Consider the following 16,634-nt stretch of genomic DNA (forward strand, 5'->3'; position numbering starts at 1 on the left):
CTATCAAAACTGAAACAATGAAGTACATACAGAACAGCTTTATGTGGAAAGTGTGTGTGCAATTACAGAGCTTGACCTCTTTGGGATTACAGCAATGTGGTGAACAGCTTACACAATTTGAGTGTTGCAACAGTGGACACAGGCTCTTAGGAAGCAAAGGGTGGGGAAGCAAAGAGGAAATATCACACTCCACATGAGAGCAGATGAAGTTCTGGAAGCTTTATACATTCAGGAACAGGTCAAGAGACTACAAACCCAAATAGCAGGCAGACTAACATAAGTGGCTTTGTAGTGTGTACTGCTACAGATTATGTTACCAAGAACTGCCAAATTTAAAATTCCAGAGATAAAGAAAACCCAACAACTTACATAACCACCCCCCACAAAAAGTATGTTATCAGTGCTTGAACACTGAACAGGTGTATTTTAATCATGTCATTTATAGATTAGACTGATTAAAACAGGTTAAGACACCAGATTTGTATACTTCAAATATTTATTAAAGCAAACAACTTTGTTGATAAAACGTGTTTATCATTAGAAAAGATTGACAACAAAAATAGCTTTGTGGATATATTTTTTTACAGATTTTGCAGAATAAGATAATTGCATAGATTTCACAGTGCTTCTTTACTGTCTAAAATAGCTTAACTTCCTGAAGTACTTCAGTGTTATTAGGAACGCTTAGGTTTGTACCAACTACAGTAGATAAAACAATACAAATAAAATAGACATCGTATTTTATGACTTAATGGAATAAATAATCTTCAAGTCAAAAAAAAATTCTTTTTTCAGACAAAATTAAATAATGCAGCCTTACTCTTCTTGTTCTGAAGATCACAAAAATTGTTCAAAAGTTCTACAAAATCTCCATGATGGCCTGTCTTGCTTGTCAACTTCTATTTAGCTAGAAAAATTCTGAAATATATCCGCGCCCTCAAGCCAGTTCCGAAAACAGGACAGCCCTTTGTCTCTGATCTGTTTTCTTCCTTTGTCAGTAATGACTTCTCCACTTTGTTTCACAATCACCAGTTTAGGAATTGCTGTTATGTTGTATTTCTTCTTCAGATCGCTGAAAGAAAAAAGTTAAAGACAACATTAGGGATCATTCTAGGAAAACACCTAATTTCTTGTGAAAGGTACGCTAGTTAATTACACATGTCAGAGCAGAAGCAATGACCGTCCAGACTCTTCAGAGTTTGAGGCATAGTACTGGGTAGTGTGGAGAGATGGAGAAGGCCCAACCAGAACTGAGCAATTACCTGGTGAAACTTTAGCTAAGGGAGCAAGGAAAGATGAAGCAACCTTCCCATTGCTGCTCTTCATCACTGTCTGTAGCCTCCAGAGAAGTTGAAATTGAATCTTATGGACTATAAAGAGGTCAATTATAGTGTGACATATCCTTCCACTCTATTTTTATTAGTCAGAACCAGTTGTCTCTTTTTGCTGGCTAGGATAAAATACCTTACCTAAATTAGCATTAGCTATTTACTCCAGAATAGAGATGTTGTAATAAATCAAATTTGTAAAGGAGCATGGTACATAATACTTGAAGCAGGAAAAAAAAAAAAAAAAAAAAAAAAAAAAAAAAAAAGGGAAAAACACATTAAATTCCTTCAATAACACAAGCTGAAATCTCAATAGAAGAAAAACTGGCAAGAAAGGCCACATATTACCAACAGTGATCATTTCCTGAGATCAGGATATGGAAAAATCTGGACAGATTACAAATAACTATCTTGCAGTCAACAAAACAGTTAAACTGCAGGTGAAAAAATTAAAAAGCCATACAGCAGCAATGCTCCATACTGATAGAGCAAATAACTCAAAAACTAGAGATGACTTCTGAAAGACAGAAAGACACACAATCACAGAATTGTAGGGGCTGGAAGGGACCTCAAGAGATCATCTAGTCCAACTCCCCTGTCAAAGCAGGCTTCCTAGACCAGGCTGCACAGACAGACATCCAGGTGAGTCTTGAAAATCTCCAGAGGAGACTCCACAACCTCTCTGGCCAGCCTGTTCCAGTGCTCTATCACCCTTACTGTGAAGAAGTTCTTACACACATTTGTGCAGAACTTCCTATACTCCACTTTGTGGCCACTTCCCCTTGTTCTATCACCACACACCACTGAAAAGAGTATGGCCTCATCCCTTTGCCTCTCACAACCTAGATATTTTTAGACACTGATCAAACCCCCCCCCCCCCCCCCCCAGTCTTCTTTTCTCATGGCTGAACTGACCCAGGATGCTCAGCCTTTCCACATAAGAGAGGTACTCCAGGCCCTTTATCTTTGTGGCTCTCTGCTGAACTCTTTACAGGACACCCCTGTCTGTTTTGTACCGAAGAGACCAGAACTGGACACAGTACTCCAGGTGAGGCCTCACCAAGGCAGAACAGAGAGGGAGAATCACTTCTGTAACTTCCGTTCACCTGCTGGCCATGCTTTTTTTTTTTTTAAATATATGTGGCTCATGGCCAACCTTTCATCCACCATTCATCCAGGTCCCTCTCTGCAGAGCTCCTCTCCAGCAAATCATCCTCCAACCTGTACAGATGCATGCTTTATTCCTCTACACTTGCTTTTGTTAAAGCTCATCTGGGCCCACCTTGCCCAGCTCTCCAGCCTTTCCAGATCTCGCTGAATGGCAGCACAGCTTCCTGGTGTGTCAGCCATTCCTCCCAGCTTCTTATCACAGCATTCCCTCATCAAGGTCACTGATGAAGATGCTGAACAAGACTGGAGCCAGAACCAGCCGTTGGGGAACACAGGCCTCCAACTGGACTCTGCACCACCAATCACAACCCTCTGAGCTTGGCCAGTCAGACAGTTCTCAATCCACCCCACCATCCACTCATCTATCCCACACTTCCTCAGCTTCATTATAAAGATGTTGTGGGAGACATTATCAAATGCCTTGCTGAAATGCAGGTAGACTGCATCCACTGCTTTCTCCCCATCCACCCAGCCAGTGATGACACTGTAGAAGACTACCACGTTGGTCAAGTATGACCTCCCATGCTGACTACTCCTGATAACCTTCTTCTCCTCCAACTGCTTTGAGCTGATGTCCAGAACAAGCTACACCATCATGTTTCCACAGACAGAGGTGAAGTTGACAGGCCTGTACTTTCCTGGATCCTCCTTCTTGCCCTTTTTGAAGACTGGAGTAACACTGGCTATCCTCCAGTCTTCAGGCACCTCTCACATTCTCTAAGACCTCTCAAAGATAGTTCAGCAGTCACCTCTGCCAGCTCGTTCAGGCCATGTGGATGCATACCATCAGTGCCCAGGGATTTACGTACATTGATGTTGCCTAGACACTCTGACACCATCTCCTCCCTCAGGAAAGGGAAGCCTTCCATTCCCTAGACTCTCACTTACCTCCAGGGTCCATGATTCCCATGGGGGAGTCTTTTCAGTCTGTTTGGTTTGCTTCTTCCACTCAAGATGCTGAACTCTATAATCTCTTAATCACTACATCCAAGGTGCCCCTGACCTTCACTTCCTTATCAAGCCCATCCTTATTAGTAAGAACAACGTCCTGTAACACCCCCACCTCTCGTCTGTTCCTCCACCACCTGCATCAGAAAGTTCTCTTCAACAGTGCAGGAACTGTCTGAACCAAATGTGCCTGGCCATGTTGCTTATCCAACAAATATCTGGATAACTGAAGTCTCCTATAAGAACTAGCGCCTGGGATCACGAGGCTACTTCCAGCTGCTTGTAGAAGACCTCATCAATTTCCTTCTTCTGATCAGGGGGCCTATAACACTCACACACAACAGTGTAACCCATACTAGCCTGCCCCTTAATTCTCAGCCGCAAGCTCTCCACTGCTACATAACCCACCCCCAGGTGGAGTTCAATACATTCTAGCTGCTCTCTCACATAAAGAGTAACTCCACCAGCTCACCTAGCCAGCCTGTCTTTCCTAAAAAGCGCATAGCCCTCCATGACAGCATTCCAGTCACGTGAGCTGTCCCAGCGCATCTCCATGACTGCAATGAGATCCATGGCCTTGCAACCACTCAAAGATTTCTAACTCTTCCTGTTTATTTCTCATGCTGTGTGCATTAGTATACAGAAACATTAGGGAAGCAGCAGGTCCAAGTATCCCTAAAGGGATGCAAGAAAATTTCAGGTGTGGAATTTGCAACATATTCTTCTGAGGAGTTCTCACAAGATCCTACATGACATTCCAGAGATTTTTCCCTGCAATATCCTAGAACAACATCCCCTAGCCTAGCCCTTCTCTTTCCCACTGACTTCCACCCTCCTGGAGCAGGATCCCCTTTCAACCTGAAGACACGTGAGACCAATCCACAGCCATCAGGCCAAGTGCCAAGTAAACCACCCCACAGTCAAAGATCCCAAAGCTTCTGATGCAGCACCAGTCTTTCAGTCACTTACTCTCAGTTTTCCTAGCCCACTCTATCTCTCACCACATCCCAGAAGGGAGAAAAAAATACTACTTGCACTCCCACTCCCTCAACCAATGGCCCTAATGTCTTCTGATAAATTGCAGGCATCCCTGAGCAACTTCATAACTGCCTGCCTGAACTATCAACAACTATCTGCTTTACAGAAAATGACTGTTTTGCACTCTTTTCCAAAGTGGGCCGAAACTGAGCACCAGAAAAGCCAGACAATGGCGACACAGCAAGCAACACTGGAAAACAATCACAGAACCCGTCCATCACCACAGAACCCGTCCATCACCACAGAACCCGTCCATCACCACAGAACCCGTCCATCACCACAGAACCCGTCCATCACCACAGAACCCCCCAAGTTGGAAGGGACCTCAAGGACCATGAATCTGCAACTCCCCTACCACACGCAGGGCCACCAACTTCCCCATTTAAAACTAGGCCAGTTTGCTCAGGGCCCCATCCAATGTGGCCTTGAACACCTCCAGGGATGGGGCATCCACAACCTCTCTGGGCAGCCTGTTCCAGCACCTTACCACTCTCTCTGTAAAGAACTTCCCCCTGACATCCAACTAAATCTTCCCTCCCTCAACTTATAACCATTTTCCCTCATCCTGCAGTTATTCAACCCTTTCAAAGAGTTGATTCCCCTCCTGTTTGTAGGCTCCCTTTAGGTACCGAAAGGCTGCAATGAGGTCACCCCGCAGCTTTCTTTTCTCCAGGCTGAACAAGCCCAGCTCCCTCAGCCTGTCCTCATAGGGGAGGTGCTCCAGCCCCCTCATCATCTTTCTGGCTCTCCTCTGGACCCTCTCCAACAGCTCCCTGTCTTTCTTGTGCTGGGGACTCCACACCTGGACAGTACTCCAGGTGGGGCCTCACAAGAGCAGAGCAGAGCAGGACAATCACGTCCCTGTCCCTGCTGGCCACCCCTCTTCTGATGGGGCGCAGGATATCATCTGCTTTTCGAGCTGCAAGAGCACACTTTTGGCTCATGTTAAGCTTTTCATCTATCACGACCCCCAGGTCCTTCTCTGCAGGGCTGCTCTCAAGGACTGCTCCTTCCAATCTGCATGGATGCCTGGGATTCCTCTGGCCCAAGTGCAAAACCTTGCACTTTGCCGTGTCAAACCTCATCAGGTTCACCCAGGCCCACCTTTCAAGCCTGTTGAGATCCCTCTGAATGGCATCCCTTCCTTCCACCATGTCAACCGCACCACTCAGCTTGGTGTCATCAGAAAAGTTGCTGAGGGTGCACTCGATTCCATCATCGATGCCACTGATAATGATGTTAAGCAGCACCAGTCCCAAGACAGACGCCCTGCGGGATGCTGGCCTTCATCTGGACATAGAACCATTGATGACCTCCCTGTGTCTGCGGCCTGTTGAACAATTTCTTATCCATTGAGTGGCCCACCCATCAAACCCACATCCTTCCAATTCAGAGATAAGGATGTGGTGGAGGACCGTGTCAAAGGCCTTGCTCAAGTCCAGGTAAATGACACTGGTTGCCTCTCCTTGTCCACCAATGCTGTCACTCCATCACAGAAGGCCACTAGATTGGTTAAGCATGACCTTCCCCTGGTGAAGCTGTGCTGGCTGTCTTGGATAACATGCTCATTAGCATAGGCATTAGCATATTAGACATCATCTGTTCTCACTGAAACAAGGAGAAGCCTTTAAAATCCTACATGAAATACAGGACCAGAGAAAGCATTCCTAAAGTATGTCTTTCCTTCTCTTTTTTTTTTTGCAAGAAAAACTTTAAACAGGTAACGGATGCTGCTTTGCCAGCTAATTAGCAGCAATTTTTAGCAGAGAAACAATAATAAGATCTAGCATCATAGGCTTGCTCAGACAACTCTGAATTAAAACCAGCTACCAAGGAAACCCAGAGACTGTTTTCAAGTCTCCTAAAATGTAGGAAAAAATGAAAAAAACAACGATCTAAAGCAAATTCATGTAAAGAGAATGTAAAATGTTATCATCTCATATCAGTGGTAAAGTAAACAAGATTGAAGATGCACTGTATTGCTTCAGCGGACAATCAAATAGTTTATGACGCCTAACACAATTGTAGCACAGGCAGAACTGTGGAAACTGAAGGTAATTTGCCACTGAGACTGGAAATAACAGTTTGCTTTCCTAAGAAATATGTACCCGTGTACAATATCTTGTTTATGCAGCCCTGGACAGAAGGTTGCTTGCATCAAACCAGACTGAAGCATGCACACAGATTCTGCTTAGATTTGTGTGTAGGTGGTTGTATGACTAGACTTGAAGAACGCTCAAGAATGGATCTGCAGATATCACTTCTTCATCACCATGGATGTGTTAGAGGTGTTTACAAAAGCATTTTAAAGCCTGTTAGATCACCTATGGGGATCTCAGACGCTGTGACTCAGCTGTACAAAGAACACAGCCACCACCAGATGAACTAACAATGACAGTTTAATCACTAGTTGTAAACATCCTGTGCCTCAAAGGAAAACTCCATTTTCTTGCAATACATTGAAGTGATAAGTAATGACATTTTTAAGTATCAGCTGAAAGAAGATATTCCCAGGTGAAGCCTACAAGTATGTACTGTTTCTCACTGAGAAGAGAAATCTAAAATCCAAATTGTCAACGCAGAGGAGAAAGCTATAAAAAAGGATAGCTGGGGAAGACTAGATGAGTAGCCTTTTCATAGTTAAAGAATATTTTAGCAAAATCTTTGAAAATGTTACTTTTTGGCCATGCAAGATGGCCAACATAACACAAGATGACAACCTTCATTCACATACAAAATACATGAGAAAGATTATTTAAGGATCCTGGAAGTCACTGAAATTTGTTAGGCCTTTGATTTTTAGGAGAATCTTATTGAGGAATGTTTCCGAGGGTACAAAGGTTTTACAGTATAACGTACTGATTTTAGACTATGGTAGAGCTTATTTCCTTCATAGAAACCCATACAGTGCTAAGATTTGCATCTGGGGCTAGAACAGTATTGGTAATAACACACCATTGTTTTACCTATTGCTAAGCAGTACTTACACAGTCAAGTCTGTGTCTGTCATACTGTCCTGCCAGTGAGGAAGCTGAGAGTGGGTGAGAGTTTCGTAAAAGATATGGCTGAGACAGTGAATCCTAACTAATCAGAGGAATCTCCCAAACCACATGACAGAGTCAGCAATAAAAGCTGGGAGAAAGAAGGAGAAAGTGGGGGGACATTTAGATTTCACTGGCACTGTCATCTTCTCATCACGTGTAATAAATTCTTGCTTCTCTACAAATGGTTCAACATCTGCCTGCTGATAGGATGTAGCAACTGAATTCCTTATTTTGCTTTGTTTGTGGATGCAGTTCTGCTTCATCTTTTAAGCTGTCCTTATTTCAACCCTACTTCAGCAAGTTCCTTCCTCTCAAATTAATCCCTCTAGCCTCCACTGTGGAGGTGGAAAGGCAGTTAAGCAAACAAGCAGCAAGTGGTGCTTGCCGCTTACCGGAGTTAACATAAGTGAATAATTTTATATGACAATTTAAGATCTATACATAAAAGGGTTCTTAACAGACAGACAACACATGACAAAGTTAATATCATAATGGAAACATATGCAAGACACTCATTCACTAGGTTAAAGGGATATTTAACAGCCCTTCAGTTTTAACAGCTTTCACTTGTCCAGTATTTTTCAAGCAAAAGTACTTCCATCTCGCTACGCTGCTTCTAGTAGTATATGCTATAACCCACAGCCACGTGTATTTTCTTTCAGCAGTGAAATTATGCACTAAAGTCACCAGCTGGAACACAAGAGAGAAATCAACTTGAATGGAATTCAACAATGGAATTTTTATAAGGTTAATGAGTAAAGCTTAATAAATACACAAAATGTTAAAATACCAACTTGATATAAGTTGAATTTAAAATTGTGTTCTTACTTAGAACAGAAATAAATGGCCAGAATAAGTCAGATGCACTTGTAAAATGTTTACAGTGATTCATAAATATCTCTGAAGCCGAACTGCCAGATAATTCAAAGCTTCTTAAGCATTTTCACACAACTCTTTATTGTAAGCAAGGAACAGCTTCAAAATCATTTTATTTTCCTATTTCTCCCTACCTTGTACTTCCATTATACATTTTGAACACTAGTCTCACAAACCCCCCCTGACTGCACAAACCACATTTCGCTACAGGTATCTGAAGGTCACTAGAGACTGGAAAGCTGATTAGGTTGCCTCCATACCTCCATTTCACATGACTTGGGCAAGTCATGACACAGTTCGAAATAGAACCCTAATCCACTGACTCTGAAGCTGTAAGCACATTCCAGTCACCCATGCCAAACAGCTTGCTGGATGGAGTGACTTCAGGTATTACATTTTCTTCAGGAAGTTGGCCCAAATTCTACCAGTGTTAGCAGTTACTGAATACAGTTACTGCCTGGAAAGCATTTGGAGAGCTATGAAAAAGTATTTTTAAATCTATTTCTGAGTTCATGGAAATTGCTATGAAAAAACAAAAACATAGCATTAAATAGATTTTTTTATAGCATTGACACCCAGGAATGATCCAAGGAAGGATGATCTAATCCCTGGGATCAGGCTGTTTACTCTTGAGCTTGTCAAAGTACACTGAAGAAGCAACTTATTATTTCCTGACTTCACTGACTGAAACATCGCTGTTCTTATAGGACAAGATATGGACCACCTGTACCTTTACTTTCATTATTTAATACATTTTTATGAATATGCAACTTTACACAAATAAGCTAAAATCTACTGCTTTACCTAATACAAAGCTAAAGAAACATTTTCAGCCTTCAGAAATTTCAGTGCCCTCCCCCCCCCTCTCCAGTACCTTCTGTGTGCCCCCTTAATCTATAATTCTTCAGAGGAACCAAATCATATTTCTGGGTAGTCAAAACATATATATATGTTTTATATGTATATCTTTATATCTATATCTATATCTATATCTATCTATATATATATATATATATATATATCTTTAATTTCTATCACCATAACAATCCTTGTTATTGTCCCTCACCCTACTCTTCAAACATGTTCATGTCTCCTCCTTTTGTTGTTCTGCTGAGCAAACTGCCTACAGCAATGCCCACTTAAAAATATATTACCACAGGAATTTTTTGTCCCTTTTTTATCAGATGAATTTGTTTTTTACCAACCTGCATATCTCAAGTTGTTTATAAACATGCCTTAACCCTGCAGGCAACTCAGCACCACACAGCCACTTGCTCACTACCTTCTGGTGGGGTGGGGCAGAGAATCATAAAGATAAGCAATACAGTAACTCATAGGTTGAGAAAAAGACAGTTTTCTATGGAAAGCAAAAGCCATGCACACCAGCAAAGCAAGACAAGGAATTCATCTGCTGCATCCCATCAGCAGGCAGGAGAACAGGGTCATCACAGGTAACCGCTTCCTGGGAAGGCAAACGCCATCACTTTGAATGCCCTGCCTTCTTACCTCACCCCAGTTTTCACTACCACACACGGTATGTGAAACCCATTTGGCTATCATGGGTCAGCTCTCCTGGCTCCTTGTGCATTCCTGCTGTCAGGGCAGAAGTAGAAAAGCATAAGCACTGCCCTGTAACAACTTAAAACATCTGTGTCCTATCACCGTTTCCATCAAAAATCCAAAGTACATTATCATGCAAACCTCTATGAAGAAAATTAACTCCATCCCAGCCAAAACTACGGCAACAGTCTGCTCTCCTTACAGTTCATCGGCAACGAGTTTTGCTACTCCTTCACTCTTACTTCTTTCCAGAGCACGACCATATCGGGCAACCCAGAACTATAGCTGTGCTGGAAATGCCCTGGACAGAGAGACAGCAGCAGCCTCGCCCAGAGGACAGGACGATGGAAGCAGCAGAGGGCTGACGCGGCCAAAACTCCCGCAGGACAGGAAGCACGACCTGGAGCTGCCATGGCACCAATCAGGGCTGCACAGGGGCCAGCCAGAGGTATGGGAATGTCCTTATGCCGAAGAGGGGGATGCGAGCCGGCCCCCGCTGTACTCACTGCTTGTAGGGGTCGTGGAAGGGCAGAGCCAGCCAATCGCCGTGCATGGAGTGCATGTAGCCCACCATTTCCTCGGCGCTGTGGTCAGAGGAGATGAAGACGACCTCGAATGGCGCGGGCGACTGGCTTTCCTCCAGCAGCTCCGTATAGAAGTCGCAGAGCACGGGGGTGAAGTCGCGACATGGCGAGCACCAGCCGGCCGAGAAGTAGAGTCCTACCACCTTGTTCTGCAGTGCCTCCTCAGGGTCCACGCTGCGGCCGTCCTTGCTGACCAGCAGCCGCCCGCTGAACACGTCCACCATGCTGCCTCTGGGGGGGGACACAGCGGAGCAAGGTGCGGCACAGGGGCGGTGAACGCGTACACTCCGGGGGCGGCACTGGGCTTGGGTACTCAGGGCGTCTGGAGAAGCATCTCGACACACATGTAAAGCTCCCCCCACACGCACAACTTCGCCGTCAGCATCAGCTTTACGACCACAGAGTCCATCCCTTACGTCTGCGCTCTTTATACCCACCCCGCCCCTGACAGACAGCAGAACTGGCCAATGGCCGCGGCAGGAGGGCGTGGCCGTGCCCCTCCCCCGTAGGTGCTGAGGGATGGCGGACGCCAGGGGGCCGGGTGACGGAGGGCAGTGCCTGTGCCGCAGGGCGGGGGAATCGTCCCCAAGAGCTGAAAGCAACCTTTCACCGGGGGGGAAGTCGCATCCCCATCAGCTTTAGAAAACTTCTAAAGTTTGATTAAAGGGACATGGTTGGGGGCGGTAACCACACGTGGCACACTGTGTCATGTTCAGTAATTGCACCGCATTCTGTTGGAAGAGAATATACCTTAAGCCAAAACTGACCAATACAAGTGCTGCTATTTCTTTTGGATACTTTGAGCTCAAATTACGGAGCTACTACTACAGAAAACATTACACATTAAAACTGGCCTTCACAGTTGCTGGTCCTACTTTTTCAGCTGCAGAGCCTCAAAAATGTATTCTTTTTTGGGAAAAGACAGAGTTGTGATCAAAGTACATCATGACTGAAGTACCGAAAACCAGTACTAATCATAATAAGTATGTAGTTTGGCAACAAAGTCCTCGGGGAGGGACTTACACAGATGTCTCCCAACCATCTGCCATAAAACTGCAATACCAGAAGTCAAATCATAGAATCATAGAATCATAGAATGGCCTGGGTTGAAAAGGACCACAGTGATCATCAAGTTTCAACTCCCCTGCTATGTGCAGCATAAATGTTCAGATCTAATCTGTTACAGAAGAAACTGAAGACAGGCCCCTCAACCCTTCCTTCTGAGGTTTCTTTGAAGTGCTTTTTTCCCCCCTTGACTTGGTCAGTTACTCTCACTTTTTGTCTTGAGACAATGAGAGAAGGAATCTCTTAAAAAAATGAGCAGAAATAGCACTGCAATATTATTTCTATGTGTGTTTTTATAACTGTTTAGATGGATCAGTTTGATTTGAGGCATGCATCCACATGTTAGTTTTTACTGCTTTTTTTCTATTATTGCAGGAGTCAAGGATAATACCAATTAAATGCTAATGAAAAGATGGCTTGTTCTTGTGCAGAACTTAATGCACCTTTAAAAAAGCATAATTGGGAGGTTAGAATTGTTATTCTTTTACAAATTATTTATGTATATTTAAATTAATCCTTCAGAATCAGGACCTTTTTACTTATGATCTCATATCTGACTAACTTGTAATCACTGTTCTGTTATTTCACTGAATGAAAAAAAGGAATTATTGCATGGGCATTTGGAAAATGTTTTTTATTCAAATACAGCTTTCATCCATTTTCACGGACTGCTTTTGGTTTCAAATCCAAGTGTCTTTTCAAAATAGAAGTAGCATTTGAAACAAAGTAATCCCCATATCTCTTATAAATCATTTCTCCAAGTTTTGAATTCAGTTTTGTGATGTCCTCCTTCAGGCTTCCATTGGATATTCAAGGGAGAAGATTAAAGTAGCTGTGGAAAGTTGCTTTTTAAAATGACACAGAAAGTAAGTTTAACTAAACTGACCCTTCAGCTAAAGCTTTTGCTCTACTGTCTGCTTTTCTGAGACTACCTGTGAAAAAGGACAGAGAGAGAGGGCCTTGGGAGAACTGGGGAATCACAGGAAAACATAAAAATATTCCCATAAAAGTTCAGGCTATCACAGGATCACTATTAACATTCCCACCAATATGTCCTACCAGTAAAAGACCTTCCCCTCCTCTCCCCTCCCCTCAATTAATTATGAACTGAGGCAATAATCCAAGGAACATGCAACTACCTTACACTGTGCACTAGAAAGCTGGTTAGCCAGATACTGCAGTATTCCATAAAGAAAGGTCATTATCAAGACTGTCTTCTGGTCCTCTTGGCAAGCAGTAACTCAGGGAGTTAGTAACTACTGACTACTACTGTAGTCAGTAACTACAGCTCCACAGGGAGAAATCTAGGGGCACAGGTTGCAGCTGCCTGTATTGAAGTTAACAAGAATAAAAGGTAGTCCAAGCTGATAGGGAATATTGCTATAAATAATGCAGTTCATTGCTTCTCCCTGTGTTTTTAACTTGAAAGCCTGTCTGCAAGCAAAACAACCAATTTTTTTTTCTTCTGGTAATTCTTATAGCTACAACAATCTTGTATCTGAGAAGTAAACTGTACTACCTTCCAAGGTAATTTTCGTTGGATATATTTCCTTTTATGTAAGCATACAAACAATGAAAGTCAGGAGAAACTTTAAAGCTTGTGTAGATAAGGCTTCATGGATAGAGTTGCACCCTGTCTGTACAGAAGACAGGTATAGACATGCATGTTAGCACATAAAAAAATTATTAGTTGATGTGATCCAGGTTATAATGTTGATGTTAGTTTTAATAAATCTATTGAATATAATAGCTACAGAGCATTAAAAACAACAACAACAAAAACAACAAAACCAACAAATACTTTCCCCAAGAAGCTTAATGTGTTCGTCTCTGTCAGGACATCAAGATTCACTGAAAATGCAGCATATTGCAGAAAGTCTTATCTTGCATCTGCTTGTCTTTGGACCATAAAGAAAATTCTCTGTGACATTAGCAAGGACCAATGTAAAAAGTCTCATTTTATGACCTATCTAAGCAGGCTAGAACCTGTTTTGTCTAGAAATGTTTTCCAGGAGTATTCTCATTAGAGATGTTAAAATTACTGTGATTACTCCATTTCCTCATCTCCTGACAGTAACAGAGCTCTTGATGCAGAACATGTGATCTTTTCTCAAGGGAAGTGTCATTAGCTCTTAAGATGACACTATCAGAAAGGTTGCAAACAGTATTTATTCAGTAGAAGTTCCTGGAAAAACCGAGAATAAAGTAATTAAAATAAAAATTAAATTTCCCACCATATAACATTGCATTTCTAATTTTGCTGAAAAAAGGCTTTTAAATACTGAATTTACTATAATATTCTAGTGTAACATTGTTTAGTTCTGTCTTTTAATCTGAAAGCAAGACTTTCAAGTTATTTTTACTTAGATTGCAAGGAAAATCCTACTTCCCACTCATATTTAGCCTCAGTTAACTATGAATGAATTAATTATAAATCCAAATTTTGACAAGCCTATGAGAATTAACAAGAATATCAAGATCAGTCACATAAATCTAATTATGTTTTCAATGACTGAGGGCATTATTCTGAGAAAGAGACATGGAAGAAATGAAAAACAAGCAATAATTGATCAAACTTGCTAACTCCTACATATTGTGATTACCCTCAAGGCAGTATAATTCCATACCCTTCTGACTGCAAATCTAACATCTGCATTATTTTATATATTATTTTATATATAGCTCTGTAAACTATACGCAAGTTAAAATACAAGAAGATTCCAGAAGGTTCAAGTGTTTTCTTGATACAAGTACATTCTTATTACACTTCACTCTCTCCGTTGTCTCTATTAGTTGGGAATACTCTGCTTAATATAATATATTTATTATATTATATATAAACATATATATAAAATATATTTATATATATAAAATATATATATTATATTATATATAAAAATATATATATTTTTATAAGCAAAGGATATCTGATTCAGTTAGCATTTCCAATATGTAGTCTTTTAAGAGTCCAGATAGCACTTGCAGTATATATATGATGCTCAATATTTAATTGAAAAGGTGTTAGACTCAAGGATTCAATGTGCTTTTATTTCTTGAGCATTCTGTAGGAAATGTGTACCTATATTGCACAACTAACATTGACAAGCCACGTAATCAGAGAATGGAGCCACAAGGCACAAGCTGACTGACTGTACTAAGAGGAGAGTTCTAAGAGGTTGGAGGCTTGTTGGATCTGTGTTGAATTTAATCATTACCACACTGCATATGCAGTACATGTATTTCATTACACCCTAATTAAAAATTGAAAGAGAGAAACATAATCAGTGTGGACTTTGCTTGAGCAAAACTAAATGTAGTCCCTGAAGAAGTCAGATTAAAACTAACCCTCAAGCATCCTCCTATGTTTTGACACCGGCTAGGAAGAATGGCAGCCTGTAAAATGACATAATCAGAAGGAATGTATAGATTAAAGATAAGTACCATTTGGATACACAATGGACTGTTAAAGACTACATTTAGTGCAATAGTGCTGGAACATTCAAACCTCTGGATGTAGATTTAGCAAAAGCTATTCGATTAGTCAGAACTCAGGTGTCTGCCGATCAAGCTGGTCCTGCCAAATCAAACCTTCTGCATACCGCATAAGGGGATAAAGTCCCAGAGGTACACATAAAGAATATGCTGGGGAAGACAGACAGGGTCATTCCTGCCTCAGGCAAAGGCATGGGATTGCTTTTGCGCAAGGACCTGGGTGTATGTGGTAAGTAATGTGGAAGGATGGGAATGCCCCTTTTGTATCTCAAGGTGATTTGGTATGGGGTGATACATGTTGGAAATATCCAAATAATTTTTGTCAGGATAGTATCTCTGATAAAAGCAGATTCTATTTGCAATTGCAATGGCGGGAGTGCCCGTAGGACTAGGACACAGTGACAGCTTTTGTACCTTGTTTCTCCCTGTGCCCATCCCCATCCCCCTCCCGTTTCCTCATTGGCTGGGTACTCCTAGTTCACAATCTTATCAAAGTTTACATTTGTTAATTGGGGTGTTATCTGGTGTCAGTCAGTAGCCTTCCTGCTGTTTCCAAGATGTCTCAGTGCTCTTGTATTGATAAGGTGGTTTTCTTCAAAGTCTTCATTAAACAAAAAGAGCCAGGGCATGGGAGGCTGCCAGGCCTTCCAGATGCTTCTTCAGGCGCTTCCTTGGGCATGCCATGACTTGTTTTCTGGTTTGATCAATCTCATGCAGGATATTCTCGCCTTGTGTATGATAAAATATACATACATACACCTATATACTGAGCATGCATTCTGGGGGAAGGCTCATGTACAGGAAAAGTGATGCAGCCTATCAGAGACCATCATCAAGTAAAGCAGAAAGACTCCCCAAAAGAACAATGGCAGTGGAGACCATGAAATAAAAAAAAAATTGTCCAATTCTAATGCAGAAATAACACTTGATTCCAACAACACTAACCTGTGAGCACATGAGACCAGCACATGAAGAGATTACTGAACCAAAAAGATCCAATGTTACCTGATACTGTCTGTCAACTAAAATACATACTGGATATTCATATAGATCCTTAGGCCTGTGAAATTTGCTGCGCTGCTTCATTAGCTGAGACCAGAAAACACAAACAAATGGGTCACAGTTTTAGTTCCAGTTGAGATGGAATTGTTTCCTTCAGAATGTCTGGTATGATGATATATTTTTGTTCTAGGAGAAAAACAATTTTGATAACATATTGTGGGAATCAAATGTTGTTTCTGCAAACAAAAATACCCAAACTCAGATCTCCCTCCCTAGCAGCAGCTGGTTACATGAAATTGCACTGATACAACTTGAACTAAAGTGTACTTTAAGTTGTGTGTATTTTGGAACATTCTTAAGAAAAAATGAGGCAACTCCACAAATAAGATGGAAAAAGTTGATCTTTGTGCAAAAAGTTAATATTTGTTATTATTAAGGAAAAAATAGTGTAACGGCTATTTTCTTAACCCCATTCTTACATCTCTTTTGAGTCCTTAATTATCTTAAATCACAGCAAACCAAACTCC

At 41.7% G+C, this 16,634-nt stretch overlaps 1 protein-coding gene across 1 annotated transcript; it reads right to left on the bottom strand.

The window, feature by feature from the left end:
- Window positions 1–227: 227 nt before the first annotated feature.
- NXNL2 (nucleoredoxin like 2) lies at window positions 228–11,014 on the bottom strand. The gene is made up of 2 exons (XM_048932231.1): window positions 10,471–11,014; window positions 228–1,072 (listed from the first exon to the last, which is right to left on the bottom strand). Exons 1-2 carry the CDS (start codon window positions 10,770–10,772, stop codon window positions 904–906), a joined length of 471 nt encoding a protein of 156 aa, XP_048788188.1. The 5' UTR covers window positions 10,773–11,014; the 3' UTR covers window positions 228–903.
- Window positions 11,015–16,634: the final 5,620 nt, after the last annotated feature.

The sequence above is a fragment of the Lagopus muta genome, chromosome Z, assembly GCF_023343835.1.
Source record: "Lagopus muta isolate bLagMut1 chromosome Z, bLagMut1 primary, whole genome shotgun sequence".
NCBI lineage: Eukaryota > Metazoa > Chordata > Aves > Galliformes > Phasianidae > Lagopus > Lagopus muta.